The sequence below is a fragment of the Colossoma macropomum genome, unplaced genomic scaffold (assembly GCF_904425465.1).
Source record: "Colossoma macropomum unplaced genomic scaffold, Colossoma_macropomum, whole genome shotgun sequence".
Classification (NCBI taxonomy): Eukaryota; Metazoa; Chordata; class Actinopteri; order Characiformes; family Serrasalmidae; genus Colossoma; species Colossoma macropomum.
Window position 1 is genome coordinate 204,771 of NW_023495723.1, and position 17,104 is coordinate 221,874.

The following is a 17,104-nucleotide window of genomic DNA, read 5'->3' on the forward strand; positions in this document are numbered from 1 at the left end:
AGGCTGTTTATTTCGAAGGAATAAAGAGAGGCTGTTAAACGGTCATGACCGATGTTTTTGGTATATTAAACCACTGAAAATGTCATTAGTCGACCTTCAGCTGATTTGAAACATCACACTTCTGTCGTGACGTGCGTGTGAACTGTGAAAAGAGGAAATTGTTAGAAGCGGAAAGAACAGGGCTTTTATTCTCCAGTGAAATCGTGACAGTGTGCAGAGGGGGCTCCATTTGCACATCAAAACCAAAGCCAGACAGATCGCACTCACTGCACAGACAGAAGACCATGAAGCTTCTCTTTTTAATGTGTCTCCTGCACTACAGCTCCATACAAACAGCTCAGACCGGTGAGTAGACCACTTTACACTGTGGACACTTTATTTTGCTGGTTACTTTTATTAGGCTGGCCTCTACACTTACTCAGTCTTTCTTTGGAACAGTAATACATATACCTAATGCTTTGAACAAATATGAGCAAAACCAAATATATTCATACATAATTAAAGACCTCAGAAATATATTAAAAGTATAAATAGTCCAGCATTTTTAGACTTAATCTCTATTGGCTGCACCTGGTTCCATCTGTTACCACAAACAGTCACTATGAATCACTTCCCTGTAGTTTGAAAAAGAACAGGAACAGTTGATTAACATATTTACAATGTAAGTCACAATGAAATAATTAATAATGAATTATTAATGAATTTTTCCAACAGATTTGAGATAAAGTTTGGTGTTGAGTCGGTGTCTGAGGGGTGGGTGTTTGGCTGTTAGACATCGTCTATAAACCATAAATACATAACATATTTTATAACTCGATTTATATAAATAATCATTTTACAGTGATTTTTATTTACGAGACTGTAGGAATATCAGTTACACACAAACATTGACAACGCTAACATTTTTTAACACTAACATTTTTTATTTACATGTCATATTCATGTCTTTAGAGTATCCTTGCTGTGTTCTTTAAGCGTGAGTGGTTTGTTGTTTTCTCCTGTTAAACTGTACTGGGCTAACGAGCAAAAGTTTATTCATGTAGGCCATTTTTCTCGGTCAACAAACTGCCACGTATATATACACACACATACACACAGTACTGCGCACACGGTTTAGCCACCTGAGAGAGTTTATCTGCTCAGAATAACACTAATATTACAGTAAATACAAATAACACTATTGCCGTAAGTAGTGATTTTATGTATGTGAGTGTGTGCAATTGACTATTGATGTGTTTCTTACTCAGTGGTCTGGTGGACCCATTATTGTTTTTTTAAATCATATCCATAACAATTCATGTAAAAATACCAAATGTTTAAAATATTACAAATGGTCAGCGTAGCATTCTCCTTTAGCAGCTGTAGCCAGTCAGCAGCCTGTCCATGTTGTCCACCCTCACCCTCACACACACACACACACACACACACACACACACACACACACACACACACACACAAACACTAACAGCAGGCCATGTAGGAGGAGAACAGAGTGAAGGACACAGCACCTCCACACTTTTACTCCCCGCGGGTTCACCCAAGACCACATGTGTAATATAAGTGTGTGGGGGGTGAACAGAGTGAAGACACTGAAAATGAGTTATTCTATATGTTCTTCACAGACAATGAGCAAAGACCAAGAATCTGAGGTTGAAATAATAATAAAAATCACATCATTTATTTATTTTGGCAAACACTGAAAATGGGTCCCACAGACCTGAACACCACACAAGGGTTAACTGTAGTTGTCATCCAATACCTGATTTATGTAATCAATTCTTTATTATGTTAAATCAGAAGCTGCTGGTGGATTTAATAAATCTGTGTGATGGCTGGCGGTGGAACTAAACTTTACCTTTTCACTGTATTTAATTTGATTTGAGAAAAAATCTCATATCTTTGTTAGTACTGTAAAGGATTAAGGTTTGGATTCATTTCCAAGTTTTGGCTTCAGAAGGTTGCATTACAACCTATCAGAGGGTTTTTGCTGTGAGCTAAAGTCAAATTACATCTTTTACTTGAATATCAACCACAGACATTACCAAAGTCCACTTCTCTAAGACACAGCCACTCCTTCTGTATGTATTTCAGTGAGGTTTAAACTAGCTTAATGACCCCAAAGCACATCTTGTACCTGAGCTATGACCCACCCACCCAACCGCATGGCTTCATGTTAAAATATGTCTCAGTGCTCATCTGTTCACCCTAAAAGCAACGCACCATAACTTTTGCACAAGCCACATTTTGTTTTATTTTTTCCAATATGTTAAATTCAGCAAATAATCAGTAGTTGTGCATTAAAATGTGCAGAAGTGTGTTTTCTGTAGAGGACATGTAAACTTATTTACACAAACATGGAATCTGACCACGGGCACACAAACTTTTGCACATGACTGTATGTGCCATCAAAGCATAATCTACATGTAGGAAACACTTAATTACTTCATGAAACAGAGACTAATGTTTCTGGAGTAGCAATAAAGGTGTATAATATTCCCAAATGCAGATAAATGCAGACTGTTTTATATAAGTTATAGACTTGTCTAATAAGTTCCTGCTTCTATGACGTTGTGTGATGATCATATTGTAATTCTGCTCATGTTTGTTTTGACAGTAATATTCAGTCAGAGTGAAACAGAGGGGAGAAACATCAGCCTGTACTGTGGAAATAAGGGTAAAGTGATCTGGAGTAAAGGCACTGATGGAGGAACATCTACTATCCTCAGTGCTGAAAATGGAGAAATCACCCAGAAACACAGACCTGATCCAGAAAACAGATACAGTGTATTAAACAGTGATTTATCACTGGTGATAAAGAGCGTCGCTCTCTCTGACTCTGGGATTTACTACTGTAACGCTACTCCTGTAGTGAATCTGACTGTGAATCCTGCACCACCAGCAGGTGAGTCACATTTATAACTGTGTTGAGCTGCAGTTGCACTGAAATAGCCAGTTTACTTAAATGTGACAAGATGCAAAGACACAAAAAGGAGTTCATTTCTGGTAGCGTTCGCACCAAGTTAATCAAGGTGAACTTTAACCCCACAAATTGGCCAACCTCACAAGCCTCAGCCAATAGAATACAAGAGGGTGAGCAGGGAGTCTTCTTTCTGAACAACACTAGATGGGGAAACTGTTCCTCATTCAGCATAATGTCACTTACAGTTGCAAACAATCAAACTAGTGAGTGATTCAGAGTGGTTTGGTGTGAAATGGTTCAGATCTCTTTACAGTGGTGGTGATAGGAACCAGGGGTCGCCATGACTACAACACAAATATAGACATTTTATTTACCATCAAAACCACCAGTGAACCTACACGAGTCTTCTGAGTTTATATGGAATGTTGATGATGGAAAATAGTGGAAAATTTGAAACAGTACATTTTCTAATTTGCTTTATTACACTGTGCATCAGTGGTAGCGTCAATGGCCAGTAGCGTTTTGGGCTGCTTGCTGCGAGCTAATGTATAAATTCATAAGCAAAAGAACACTCATACAAACTGTTAATGTTACATCTAAGTGTATATCTGTAGTAATTTAGCGGTGAGCCAGCGGCTCCCACCTCAAGTTGTACAGCCCCAGTTTGCTGACTGTAACTGAGTCTCCTACAGTGGATAATTAAATGAAGCTGAAGTGAGCTCCTTATTCTCATTTCCTGTACTACCTTAAATGCGTGTAACTGCTGCACTATTTAAAGTGGGACAGAAATTGGAATAAGAAAATTAAGCGTGATGACCTGAATTTGAAACAAGCAGTACTCTTTTTTTCATACATGAATCAAGTGAAGATGGATAGCAGCAGCAAGAACTCCAAAAAACCAAGGTGATACTGAGAACACAAGAATGAAAAAGCTACTTAAGGATGAGGACATATCTGAGCAAGTGGGCAGTGAGAAATGACTTTAATTTACTTAGCTAGCATTAGTTAATAGCGTATTAACTGTCATGATTATGTTTCATTCAAGACAAAAGCTTCAGTTTTCATTTTATCTCTTGCATAACCATCTCGGTTATCTCAGTGTAGCATAATAATAAGTATAAGAAATGAAGAAGATGAAAGTGAAAAAGATGAAAAAGTTATTTTGCACAAAGGCAACGCTGTGTTTGGGAGGAGAAATACAGTGAGAGTTTGGGGTGGTCTGGGTCCTGTAACTCCCCATGAAAAGTTCCACTTCAGCTCTGCTTATGTATGTATCCCATATTTACTGTTTATGCATGTATATGTAATATTTTTTAAAACAAATAAAATTTAAATTTAGAACAAAATCACAAAACCATCATAAAACAGTGTCTCAGTCATCAGGCAGTGAATTCATAACCATTTCATATAATAACTTTCTGTGAGAAAGCTTTTAGAGGTGGACGTCTGGTTCCTATCGCAATTCTGTAGAACAGAGCATTTCACACTAAACCACCCCCAAACCATTTAATTATGAAGAAATTTTGACAAATCAGTGGAATTACCCTTAAAAAAGAGGTTCTTTGTTTAACCCAAAACATAACTCACTTTTGCTCTCTGATTTCTGGTGAATTTATAATTCATTGTTTTAAAACATGAATAATAACAGCAACAATAATAATGCAAATATGATTTTTGTCTTTTTCACTGAATTCAGTCAGATTTGTAAGTGGTAGATGAAGATGATATGATTGTTTGTGTTGATTACCTTTATTTCTGCCTTTTGTAAAAGCAAACATTCATTCTGTAAAGCTAAACACAGAAGCAGTGGACTTGTCAGAGGCTCTAAACACTAACATTAGTGAGTCGGTCTGAGTGACTAACCTCATCTAGCAGTGTGGGTGGTTTCGCATGTCTATTGCTCATCTCATAACCTAATAATAATTCATGTAAGTTTGCATGTAATTACTTAATGATTTAGACAAGTAGAGGAACATAAAAAGGTTAAACACTAGCAGTGTGTTACTTTAAGAGCCTTTTAATGTTCACTTCATTCGGGCAGTAAGTGAGTGGAAGTGTGTGGGTGTTTGTGGCACAACAGAGGAAGCCAGAGGAAGGTATAGTTTATGCTTAGAAAATGCTCCTTTATCAGATCAGGCAGAAACGCCACTTAATTACAGCAAGAACATCGACAAGGTCACTGCTAACCATGTACTTTCACCCCACGGTAGACACGTTAATCCATCCAAACTAAACGCACATCCTGACATAATATTACACAAATAACACAAATGCACCTTAAACTAACAAACAACAACAAGAATAAACAGTTTTACAATTCACAATATAGGTTATATTCACAATATAACCTATTCACAATATAGGAAATAAAGGTTCTGTGTATGTATATTTTGTAGGTACAAACAGTGTAAATGTTCCCTCAAAGGTTCAACAGTGGTTTTAAGGTCTGATTGTGAACCTTAAATAAGTTTTTCCAGGTGAAAAGTTTGTATTTGTACCTTTTCATAACCGAATGATTTAAAACAGAACAGTAAAATAAAAGCCTGGAGACGAGACGGGGTGTGTGGAGTCAGTACAGCTTAGAACATATCATTTCAGTGGATTATGGTACAGTTATGTTCCCTGACTGAAGATACTGAGATGGAGCCTTGAGGGTCCCACCCCAGTGACAAGAGGGGCACTGCCCCAGTGACAGTTTAGTACCTTTAGTTCTGGGAGTTTAGAAAGGGCTACAGTACAGACTATGCATTAAAAAAAAGGCCCAAAGGCCCTCTCTCTGAACAGAGCATATGGCAGCTGCCACGATACTGAAAAAAAGGTAATTGCAAGATATATGTAGTAACCCTGTATCTCCAAAAAAGTAAGAGATCAGAGGTGAGACTGCTCTTAACTTTCCATGTAAGTTAATGTAACAAGATTTTTTTCTAAGTCTGTTGGTGTGTTCGTCATTAAATTTAGCATGAAATCAAACTCAACTCCACACATTTCATGTTACTATCCGTTTCCTGCGTTTGGTGAAAATCAATAAAATTTTTCTACATACCCAAATGCAGTCGATCAGCCAAAACATGTTTGTCCAAACTTTGTTTCTTCAGTTTTGAACTGGAGCTGCCAGGCTAACAGTGCTAACAAAAGTTGAAAGAAAATAGTCACCAAAACTCTTTCCATAAATACATGCCAAATTACGTCAATGAGCTACACAAAGTCGCTTAGAAAAATACAGGGAGATTCAATCGAAAGAGGCCCCGAATATTCTGTTGTAACTCCCGTTAGGATGAAGCAATCTGAACCAAAAAATACTCAATACATTCCTTGATGAGCATGTAATCGATTGCATTACATGCGATGCTGGAAGAGATCTCTGTTTTCTGCCAGAGACATTTCAAACCAGCGCTCCATGTTCCTAAAAGTTCCTTGTTTCGTTAAGATTGATTCATCCTAGCGGGAGTTATTACAGAATAATCAGGGCCTCTTTCATCTACAGTATGTCCTGCTTTAGTGCTATTGTGCCTTCAAACTCTGGGAAGATGTAGCGCAGGAGCATGTTGTAAAGCATCACGACACATAATCTAAGTGTTTGTACAGTAACGACTAAGGTTTGCTTGTTGTAAGAGAGTTAGAAGTTGCAATTTCAGTTCACTCCAAAAAATTCTCTATGAAATTTAGGTAAGGTTGTGATGCCCATTCCAATTACTTCACTTTTTTGTCTTAAAGCCACTTTGTCACCACTTTGGAGGAATGCTTAGGATCATTGTCCTGCTAGAAGATCTAATTGTGATGAAGTTTTTCTCAGTTGCTCCAGTAACTTTTTCCAGCAAATCATCCCCACAACATGAAGCTGCCTCCACCATGCTTTACAGCTGGGATGGTGTTTTTTGGACTGAAAGCCTTCCTCATATTTATGTTTGTTGTAAGAGAGTTAGAATTTGCATATCAAATAACAATAAACCTATGAAAAAGCCACTGGTGGCTCCAGCATCCAAATGACATACAGGTTTATACATACACAGTTGAGGCTCATTTACACAGAAAATGTGGGCCGCAAATTGGTACTTGGACATTGTACTGATTCTCTTAGTACTCTCTTAGCTTCTCTGCTACATTACCTTAAGGTGCGTCTGCGTGATGGAGGCCATTTTTGGTTATGTTGCACAGAATGATACCAAACTTTTGGGGGTTTGTTTATAGTGCATAGTGAGTCATTCTGTGTTCTAAACCACATCAACTTGTCTGCATGACCTGAATTAAGACCTGGATGTGGTTTGAGCAGGTTGACAGAAGTTTTGTGCTGGTATTTACAGAAAGAGTTTGAAACAAGTTCCCCACCGAGGAGACACATTTTTACACCAAATAAGCCAAACTTTATCATTTCAAAATAATATCTAAGAGACAAGTTTCCTTCAGGTTTTTATTTCTTTTTAGATTTTGAGTGGGTCAGTAGTTTATGTACACTTACTTAGTATTTGGTGACATTGCCTTTTGATTGCTTAACTCGATTCAAATGCTTGGTGTATCCTTCTACAAGCTTTTCTAGTACTTTGCTAGAATACTTGCCTATTCCTTCTGACACAACTGCTGGAATTCAGTCAGTTTTGTGGGATTCCTTGCTCAAACTTGCTTTTTCAGTTTACTCAACAAATTCTCAATGGGATTCAGGTCAGGGTTTTATGATGACCACTCCAATTCTTCCAGTTTGTTGTCTTTAAGCCATTTTGTCTGTACTTTGGAGGAATGCTTAGGATCATGGTTCTGCTAGAAGACCCAATTTTGATCAAGTTTTGACTCTCATTGATGTTTTGAGATGTCGTTTCAGTATTTCTAGATAATCCTCAATCCTCATGATGCCATCTATTTTCTCAATTGCTCCAGTCCCTTTTCCAGCAAATCACCCCCACAACATGAAGCTGCCTCCACCACGCTTCACAGCTGGTATTCTGTGGACTGAAAGCCTTCCCCTTACATAATGCTGATTATTATGGCCGAACAGTTCATGTTTCATCTGACCAAAGAACACTCCTCCAGAAAGCTGTAGGTCTTTGTCCTGGTGACCAGCTTTCAATTTCAAAGTTAGAGCTTCTTCTTGTGTGACAACCTTTCAGACAATGGTGATGTCAGATTCTTAATGATGGCTGTAGATACTTTGGTACCTAAGGCCTCTTTCACCAGTTCCTGTGTTGTTGTTTTAGAGGTTCGGATGAATCTTTCTGACCGAAGTTTGTTCAGCTCTGAAAGTTAACTTCCTTGCTGAATGATGCAGTGTCTGTGTGATCCCAAGATATTTATATTTCCATATGATTGTTGTACAGATAGTTGTGGTACCTTCAGTTGTTTGGAAATTGTCCTTAGGGAGCTGGACTTTTAGAGGTCTTTGCTGAGTAGCTTGTATTTTTCCATGGTATCAAGGGCAAAAAGACACTAGCTCTACTGGTGGGCTCTTAAAATTCAGTTACAGGGGAAGTCTCAATTTACACCTATTTGTAACAATTGACCAATCAGGAGCATCTAAAAAATATTAATCAATTTCTGGAATCTTTCAGACAGTAAAAAGAGAGTCAACTTTGTGTATGTAAACTTTTGACTTACTGGATATCTGATATAGTGAATTAAACCTGAAATACATTTGTTTTCATTAATTACCAAATGGTTCCTGGTTTATTTGTACGGTTCTTTAGAAACGCTTTCATTATTATAAACCCTTTAAATTATATGGAGGATTTTTTGAACTTTAAAAGGATCTTCACACTCACGTCATTCCACAAAATATAGAGCCCCTTAGGAAAGCACTTTTTGGTGCCCTTCTTTTTAAGAGTGTAGCTAGATGACTTCATCTTATTGGATAACATTTTTCAACAAACATTTTTGATTTTCTGTTTTTTTTGTTTTACAGATAAGAGATCATCCACTTCTCCTCTTGATGTGTCCTGCTCTTCTCCAGTGAGTTCCAGTGAAAGTGGCAGTGAAAAAGCAGACAGAATGAATGAAACCCAAACAACTTCTCCACTCTGTGAGTTTTAGGCTGGATTTAAACTATGAAACTTACATGCAACTAGTTGCATGTTGTGAGTTGCTTGCAACAGGTGGTGTAAAGCGCCGCCACTGGACTCTAGAGCAGTGGAGACGTGTTCTCTGGAGTGACCAATCACGCTTTTCCGTCTGGCAATCCGATGGACGAGTCTGGGTTTGGCGGTTCCCAGGAGAACGGTACTTGTCTGACTGCATTGTGCCAAGTGTAAAGTTTGGTGGAGGGGGGATTATGGTGTGGGGTTGTTTTTCAGGAGTTGGGCTCCTTTGGGGACGGCCCCTTCCTGCTCCAACATGACTGCGCACCACTGCACAAAGCAAGGTCCATGAAGACATGGATGAGCAAGTTTGGTGTGAAAGAACTCGAATACTTTTGGCAATATAGTGTATTTGAAGCATGTTTATCATCTTCATATATTTTTTTCAGCTGTCATTTTCAGTTATTGCAGAATAATTAGCTTTCAAGAACTCTTGTTTGTTGTCATGGCTCAGATAAAGTTAACTGACGAAACTCAAGACAACTGAGTTGCAGGACACTCTACGTTATGCAGCAGTTTCATGTATGTTTCAAGCAACTACACTGTAAAAATGATGTGTTAACCCTTAGAACCCGAAACAGTAGGTCACTTCTTGCCTTCAGAACTTTAGAACGTTTTAAGCTACAGATATGATACACATATCAGACCATTCAGCAGACCCGCCCCTAACTAGCTGGCATGACGTCATCGAGCTGTGATATTAGCATCAGTGAGTGATTCGGCTCAGAAAATCACCCAAAATCCTGATATTATTGCTCTGTTTTTTGGCCTTCATGTTCCAACAAAGGGTTAAAACAGGGACATGATTTATACATCAGATCACTCATCAGACTCTGCCTCACCATCCAGAGTGATTTCATCACCTGTGATAATCCATCAGCCAGAAATCCAGCTCCAAAATCACCCAAACCCATTTTAACACTTTGTGTTTTATGTTTTCTGATTTAACAAATTCTGTGTTAAAAGTAACACAATGTGTTCTCTGTAAATGAGAAATGTCAACACATTTTGTGTTAAAGCTCACTCAAAATGTATTTTTTGTCTCCAACTGACCACACTGATGTGTCTAGTTAGAGACAGCTTTTTAACACATCTGTCAAAAGTCAACCTTAGTTTCCTTTTTAAAGTCAAAGCGTTATAAACAGTCTTGCTAAGAGCTTTGTTTGTGGTTGACAGCAGGGGTGTAAATTTGGTCTGACAAGTTGGGGGACCAATGTCTCGAGGCCAAAGCATACATAGAGAAATTCAAATGTGCAAACAAAGAACGCCTACAACTGTGGTGAGCACAGACTTTGGCGAAGGCGGGCTGAGCTGTTTCAAAAGGGCATTTTGTGTGGGCACTTCTGGAAAAGTTCATTTCACAATGTTTTCAGTACATAAAAATACAATTATAGATGGAGTTGTTCTAATAGTGTGATACTCTGTATGCAGATCTGATTTTAACTATACAAACTTAACAGAACCAGAAAAAAAGAATAGACCTAACCCTAATAAATGCACTCCTTAACACAGTCAACATATTATATGATTTAAATTCTTTATTAAACCTGGCAGAAAAGGCACATACAGTGAAAGCATGAAACACTACAACCATGGGGGAGGTCACCATTAGCCACATGCTTCACCCTGACAGTGACCAGCTCCCAACACAAAACCCACATCCCCACCACAGCACAACACAATAAACACATGTGCACAACTTAAACTAAGAACAACATAAACAGTCCTTTTTTTAGAAGGGTGCATGCTTACCATGGGCCTTTGCGTGGCCGATCATGTGGCCACGCTTCCTTAGCCCCTGAGCTAGCACCAGCCAGTAGTATGTGGCTACAGTATCAAAACTCCAAACTCTAAATATCAAAACTTTATCTATAATCGTAAAGAAATGTGACTTGATAATCATAAACCAAAGTTGGATTTAAAGAAATACACAAATGAAGCTAAAAGCTATAATCTTGACTTGTAACCATGATATCAACAACCCACAGCAACAGGGCTTTTTGGTTTTTTCCTTTTTAAATTTATTTCTTAAGCTTTTATTTTCTGGCAGGAGTCAGTCTTTAATTCAATGTAAGATATTGGAGGTTGTTTGTTCGACCGGGAGTGACTACAGTAACTAAGACAAAGTTAAAGTTGCTTGAATTGTCACCATTTAAGGTGGAACAGAAAACTCAAAATAGTAGCTGGTGGACAGGAAGCCAACTTCAGCCTCATGTAACCGTGGGGGTAAATGTGTTTGTGACTAATGCAAGTAGGAATTTGTTCACTTATACTAACATGTTAGCATTTTCTGGATGTATGCACAGTATGTAGAAATTGCAGAAATCCTTAAGTGCTGAGTGTAGAGATTCAGCTTTGTTGTCTATTACAATGGCTTTTTTTTCTAACCATTGTGTCACTAAAAGTCTATATGGAAAAGGCTCAGGATTGTAGTGACATATGAACAATGCTTCACGAAGAGTGGAAAGAGTGTGAGTATTTATAGGGGAGTTGATGAACGGAGATTGACAACAGGTGTGGGTGCGTGACAGTTAGAATTCAGGAGAGGATGACCTCTGGTGGCCAGTTTGGGAGTTGCACATGACAGTTGCTATATAACTTTCAGCAAAATACTCCAATAATGATAAATATGATGATAATTAAAAAGAAAAAGAAAGGACTATTTATAATTGTAAAGTCATAAGTCAACAAACTATCACAGTGCAATAAAGATGTGTTGAATACAGTTCCAAGGCAGGTTAGTGCTACTGTACTTTACAGCTGGCCTATGCAATAATTGACCAACAGTTTTTTGGCAACTAAGTTGAGTAATTTGCACCACTGGTTAACAGTGTCTAACACAAGCATTCTCATGCGAAATCAGCTTCATTTATGCTTTCAGTCTCAGAGCTGTTATTTTCAGTGGTCAGAACTGCTTTAAAACTGAAATCAAAGAAGCTGCAGTGTCCACAGGTGTTTGAACGCACACGCTGCAGGCCTGCAAACTCTGCATTGCACACTCTATAAATGTACTGCTATATTTTTCTTCAATTTTATTCCCTCTGACATCCACTTATGATGTTTGTGTGGTTTTATATATCAAAACCAGTCATAATGAATTTCTACATGGCCATTTACTCTCTTTATCCCTCAGAATTAAACAGGCTTAAATAGTTACTGTGCCTTTAAGACTGATATATGTAAATTATATATATATGTAATTGTATATATTGTCAAATTGTTTTGTCAAACAGTTGTGACTGTGTGGGCATTATGTGTATATATGTATATATAAAACTTGTTAATTATACTATGCTACAAATATTGGCATTCTGTTTATGTTATTGTTTAATATGTTTACATTAACAATAGTAAACAGCTGATGTGTTTTATGTTCTGACTTCCTCAGCGGTCTCACCTACCAAACTCACACCTGCATCTACAGTGATTAACTCAGGTAAGAGACCCATTATAACTACAGTACCACAGCAGTCATCACAGGAAAGGAATCATCTCACCTGACAGCCTAACGCTGGCGACTGATGTGAAACCTTTTCATAGAACACAAATTAAGACATTTAGTGTTTTGCTCTGAGCAGGTCAGTTATTTAACACATATGTATTTGTTTATTCAGTTCAACAGTAATTAAGATCAGTGTACATTGTTACTGCAAACACACAGGAGTTTATCTGTTTTGTTCTACTTTCCTCAGAGGCCTCAACCACCAACTCCACAGCTCAGTCCTCTTCAGGAAGTGATGGTAAGACACCAACTGGCTACCACGTTATTTTACAGAAGAGAACCCAGATGCAGGATTGGTTCAAACCTGCTTAGTTCCATTCGTGGGTTTTGGGTGAGATGGCTCTGCTGTATTGCACGAGCTCTACAGGTGGACATGATTCCTACAAGTACAGAATTCCTTTGTTGGACATTTTTTGGAAATCCTTTTGTAGGACATCCCTTTTTGTACATCCATTTGTAGGAGATTGATTTGTAGGACATTCTTTGTTGGACAACCTTTCCTAGGACATTACATCGCACAACATTCCATCATAGGACATCCTTTTGTAGGACATTCAGCTATTAGAAATCCTTTTGTAGGACCTTCATTTGTTGGACATCCCTTTGTAGGATATTCAATTGTAGGACATCCCTTTCTTGGACATCCCTTTGGTGGATATTGCTTTTTGGACATCCCTTTGTTGGACAACCCTTTTTTTGGACATCACTTTATTGGTTATCCCTTTTTTGGACATCCCTCTTATTGACATTCTTTTGTTGGACATCCATTTGTAGGACATTCCTTAAAGATAAAATTAAGATATCATCACAGTCCAAATAAAAACATGCATCTCCAAAATAGAACATTTACAGCATGATAAAAAGCTCTTAACTTTTGATGTAAGTTAATGTAACAAGATTTTATTGTGAGTGATTATCATCTTAAAATGTTTACACAATGTAAAAGACAGCCACCGTGTTTGAAGAACGTAAAAATCATAAAGTCATATTTTCTCAAAATGAATTTTTATGTTACAATAATCACGTTGTCTTGGTGAGCAAGAACTATTTTTTATGAGTCACAGTTTGAACCTGAAACAGGCACAGAAAGTATCTTTTTCTCCTACCAGGCAGAAACAGCTTTAGTACAAAAGCATGTGAGACAAACATGGTCGTACTGCGCTGGTCAGATGTTAGTGAAGAGGCTGGATGTTGAAAGATGATCTTCATTTGTATGAAGTTCTGAGTAGATAAGCTGCTAAACTGGCCCCACCAGCACAAAGTGACAGTAAATCTGCTCAAGAGTGTTTTACCAGTTAAGACTTTGTGTGTTTTCTTTTACAGAACCTCCAAAAGCTTCAAGAAAGAAAACAAAATCTACACAGACTGAACAAGAGTGGAACAAGAGCAGTGAGACACATTAAGATTACATTACATGTGAACATGTTGGGTAAACTTTAGTCACAGAAAAGCAGGAAAGACTAGTGTTTTCATTCTTTCATACAGCTGATTATATTATGTACATGTACTATTTAGTACACATACTTTTTTAACATGTATGCTGATGACATAAAGAGAGAAGCAGGACTGAGTGTTTAGATGTGTATAATAACTGTTTAGGCCTGCTGGCAGGTCCTGGCTGTTTAAGGGGTTAATAACAAGCCCAGCAAACATCCATACAATGTTTTTTTGCAAGTGTGGAAGTTCAGGTGCCATCAGCACCACCAGTATTGACATCAGATCAGCAGTTATCTGTCACTGTGAACCTCCTGCTCACAAGGAACTTCATAATCAGCAGCAATTAAAAATGTATTCTCTGTTCCTCTTCATAGTCAGTGACTGGACATGGAACAGTAAGAGTAGCTGAGAATCTGTCCTCTGTCTAAACATGAAACATCCAGATGTTCTTACATATATTTTTTAATATATGCTTTGGCATATTTTGCATATGCACAGTTTTGGAGAACCATTTTTGTAAATGAAAAACTTTTTTTCTTTAAAGAACCTACACATAATGTAAATATTTCTGTAATGTAAGGTTTTCAAGAAGAACACATACAAATAAAAAGTTAGAAACAGATGACCTCTCGACTGGCCTGCATGCTGTTCAAAGAAGAACATCTCCAAAATAGTAACTTCAAAGAAGAAGGCAAAACACTAATAACTTTTAATATAAGATAATGTAATGAGATTTTAGTTCAAGTGATTATCATCATAAAATGTTTGCAATTAAACATTAATAAAACAAATAAAATAAATACAATTACAGACATAGAAAGATCAACAACAATATGAATCTCTAAAAGACTTTCTCTGATGTGCTGCTTGTAGGTTTGAGGTTATGATCAAATTCATACAGTTCCCAAACGACCCGAGTGCTCTCACTGAAATTAAACAGAGATTTTACAGTTTCCACGTGGACTCGGCACAGAGCTCAGCTCATCACACCAGCCGAAAACTAATGTGTTTCAAAACTGAAATACGGATTTTCTTGCGTTTCTGACCCATTTGCCAAAACAGAAAGTCTTATTTTCTCAAAATAATGAGTTGTTAGATTAAAATAATCACATATTTTCTCAATGAGGAATAACTCATCTTTTTTTTTTCTAAAAATTATAATTTTTGATAATTTATTTGCAGGAAGTCAACAAATAATTCATTATTTCAACCTAATGAGTCACAGTTTGAACCTGAAACAGCCACAGAAAGTTTCTTCTACCAGGCAGAAACAGCTTCAGTATGAAAGCATGTGAGCCAAATATGGATGGCAGCTCACCACCTGAAGCTCAATCCTAGCAAGACTGAGCTGCTATTCATCCCTGCAACTACAGGTCCTCATCATGATCTTGCCATCTCATTCGAGAACTCTCTGATTGTCCCGTCAGCAGAGGCAAGAAGTCTTGGTGTGGTTCTGGATGGCCAGTTATCGTTCTCGACTCACATTGCGAACCTAACTCGGTCATGCAGATTTCTCCTGTTCAACATCCGGAGGATCTGACCCTTTCTCTCTCGAGAGGCCACCCAGGTGCTAGTGCAGTCCTTTGTCATCTCAAGGCTTGACTACTGCAACTCGCTCTTGGCTGGTCTTCCGATGCAGCCATCAAGCCTCTGCAACTCATCCAGAATGCAGCAGCACGACTCGTCTTCAATCTCCCAAAGTTCAGCCATGTCACCCCACTGCTGCGCTCCCTTCACTGGCTTCCTGTAGCTGCACGCATCAGATTTAAAACCCTTATGCTTGCCTACAAAGCCAAAAATGGACCAGCCCCTCCCTACTTGATGGCAATGGTCAAATCTCGAACTGTACCACGAGCCCTTCGAGCTTCGAGTACAGCTCGGCTTGACCCGCCATCCTCCAAAGCGCGCAGAAGGCAAACATCTAGACTGTTCTCTGTGCTGGCACCCAGGTGGTGGAACGAACTCCCACTGGCTGTCCGAACAGCAGAGTCTCTCGCTGTCTTCAAACGGAGACTGAAGACACATCTCTTTATACAGCACTTAAATGAGCACTGAATTAAGTATTGATTGTAATGTATTGTACAGCACTTATGTATTGTATCGTATTGCACTGTTCTGTGTTTAACTCTGTTCCTTTTCACTAGGTGTCAATGACTTTCTGATTCTAGCAGTATCTAAGTTTAGGACTGTCTTTCTCTCTAACCTATTGGTAGCTAGCAAAGATTCTTTCTCTGGATAGACAAAGCACTTTTTGTAAGTCGCTCTGGATAAGAGCGTCTGCTAAATGATGTAAATGTAAATGTAAATATGGTTGTACTGCGCTGGTCAGATGTTAGTAAAGAGCTTGGCTGTTGAAAGATGATTTTCATTTGTATGAAATTCTAAGTCGATGAGCTGCTAGACTGAGAGTCAACAAACTGTCAGTAATTAGCATCTTTTTCAGTAAATCTGTGAGTTTTAACAGTTAAAATTTGGTGTGTTTTCTTTTGCAGACTCTTCAAAAGCTTCAAGCAACACAACACAGTCTGCACATCCTAACAAAAAGTGGAAAAAGTGGGAAAAGGATGGTAAGACACAGCTGAATGTGTTAGGCACACTATGTTTAATCACAGACTAAAGTAGTGTTTTCATTATTTCATACCACTGATTATATTATGTACACATGTTAATCACATGCTATCTGTGCTACTTACTGCTCTTTATGAAGAGAAAGTGGAAGTCATGGTAAAAATGAAAGAAACGGAGAACCAGCCCACAATAAAGGTACTAGTACATACAGTAAGGCCACACAGCTAATGGTGCTGCTGTCAGATATGTGGTGACACTATTTAAAGTCTACATAGGGACTCCATAACTCATCCATAAGAACTGAATAACATACTCCACTATTCTTGTTTAACATGTATGCTGATGACATAAAGAGAGAAGCGGGACTGAGTGTTTAGATGTATGTAATAACTGTTTAGACCTGCTGGCAGGTCCTGGCTATTTAACCCTCTACTGCAATTATTACTTAAACATGATAAAAATGTTTTAACGTGTGGTTATTTAAAATTGCTTAAATAATGGAAATATTTGAAAAAAATATATATATATTTTTTTAAGTGGGGTATTTGGTAAATTGTTGCCATATGGCAACAATGCTCAATCATACCACAGCACCAATAAATCGGAAAAAAAGCACCA

The 17,104-nt window shown here is 38.0% G+C and overlaps 1 protein-coding gene across 1 annotated transcript; it reads left to right on the top strand.

Moving 5' to 3' along the window:
• The first annotated feature begins 237 nt into the window (after positions 1-237).
• On the top strand, positions 238-13,884 carry LOC118802846. Its single transcript, XM_036563269.1, has 6 exons — positions 238-345; positions 2,615-2,902; positions 8,808-8,924; positions 12,368-12,415; positions 12,672-12,719; positions 13,805-13,884. Exons 1-6 carry the CDS (start codon positions 285-287, stop codon positions 13,882-13,884), a joined length of 642 nt encoding a protein of 213 aa, XP_036419162.1. The 5' UTR covers positions 238-284.
• The last annotated feature ends 3,220 nt before the right edge of the window (positions 13,885-17,104 follow it).

Bases quoted from the DNA above. Each gene is read 5' to 3' on its own strand.
- LOC118802846 (XM_036563269.1), top strand. From the start codon at position 285: ATGAAGCTTCTCTTTTTAATGTGTCTCCTGCACTACAGCTCCATACAA. The intron at 2,903-8,807 runs GTGAGTCACATT...TTTGTTTTACAG, and splicing joins GAATCCTGCACCACCAGCAG to ATAAGAGATCATCCACTTCT. The intron at 8,925-12,367 runs GTGAGTTTTAGG...TGACTTCCTCAG, and splicing joins CCAAACAACTTCTCCACTCT to CGGTCTCACCTACCAAACTC.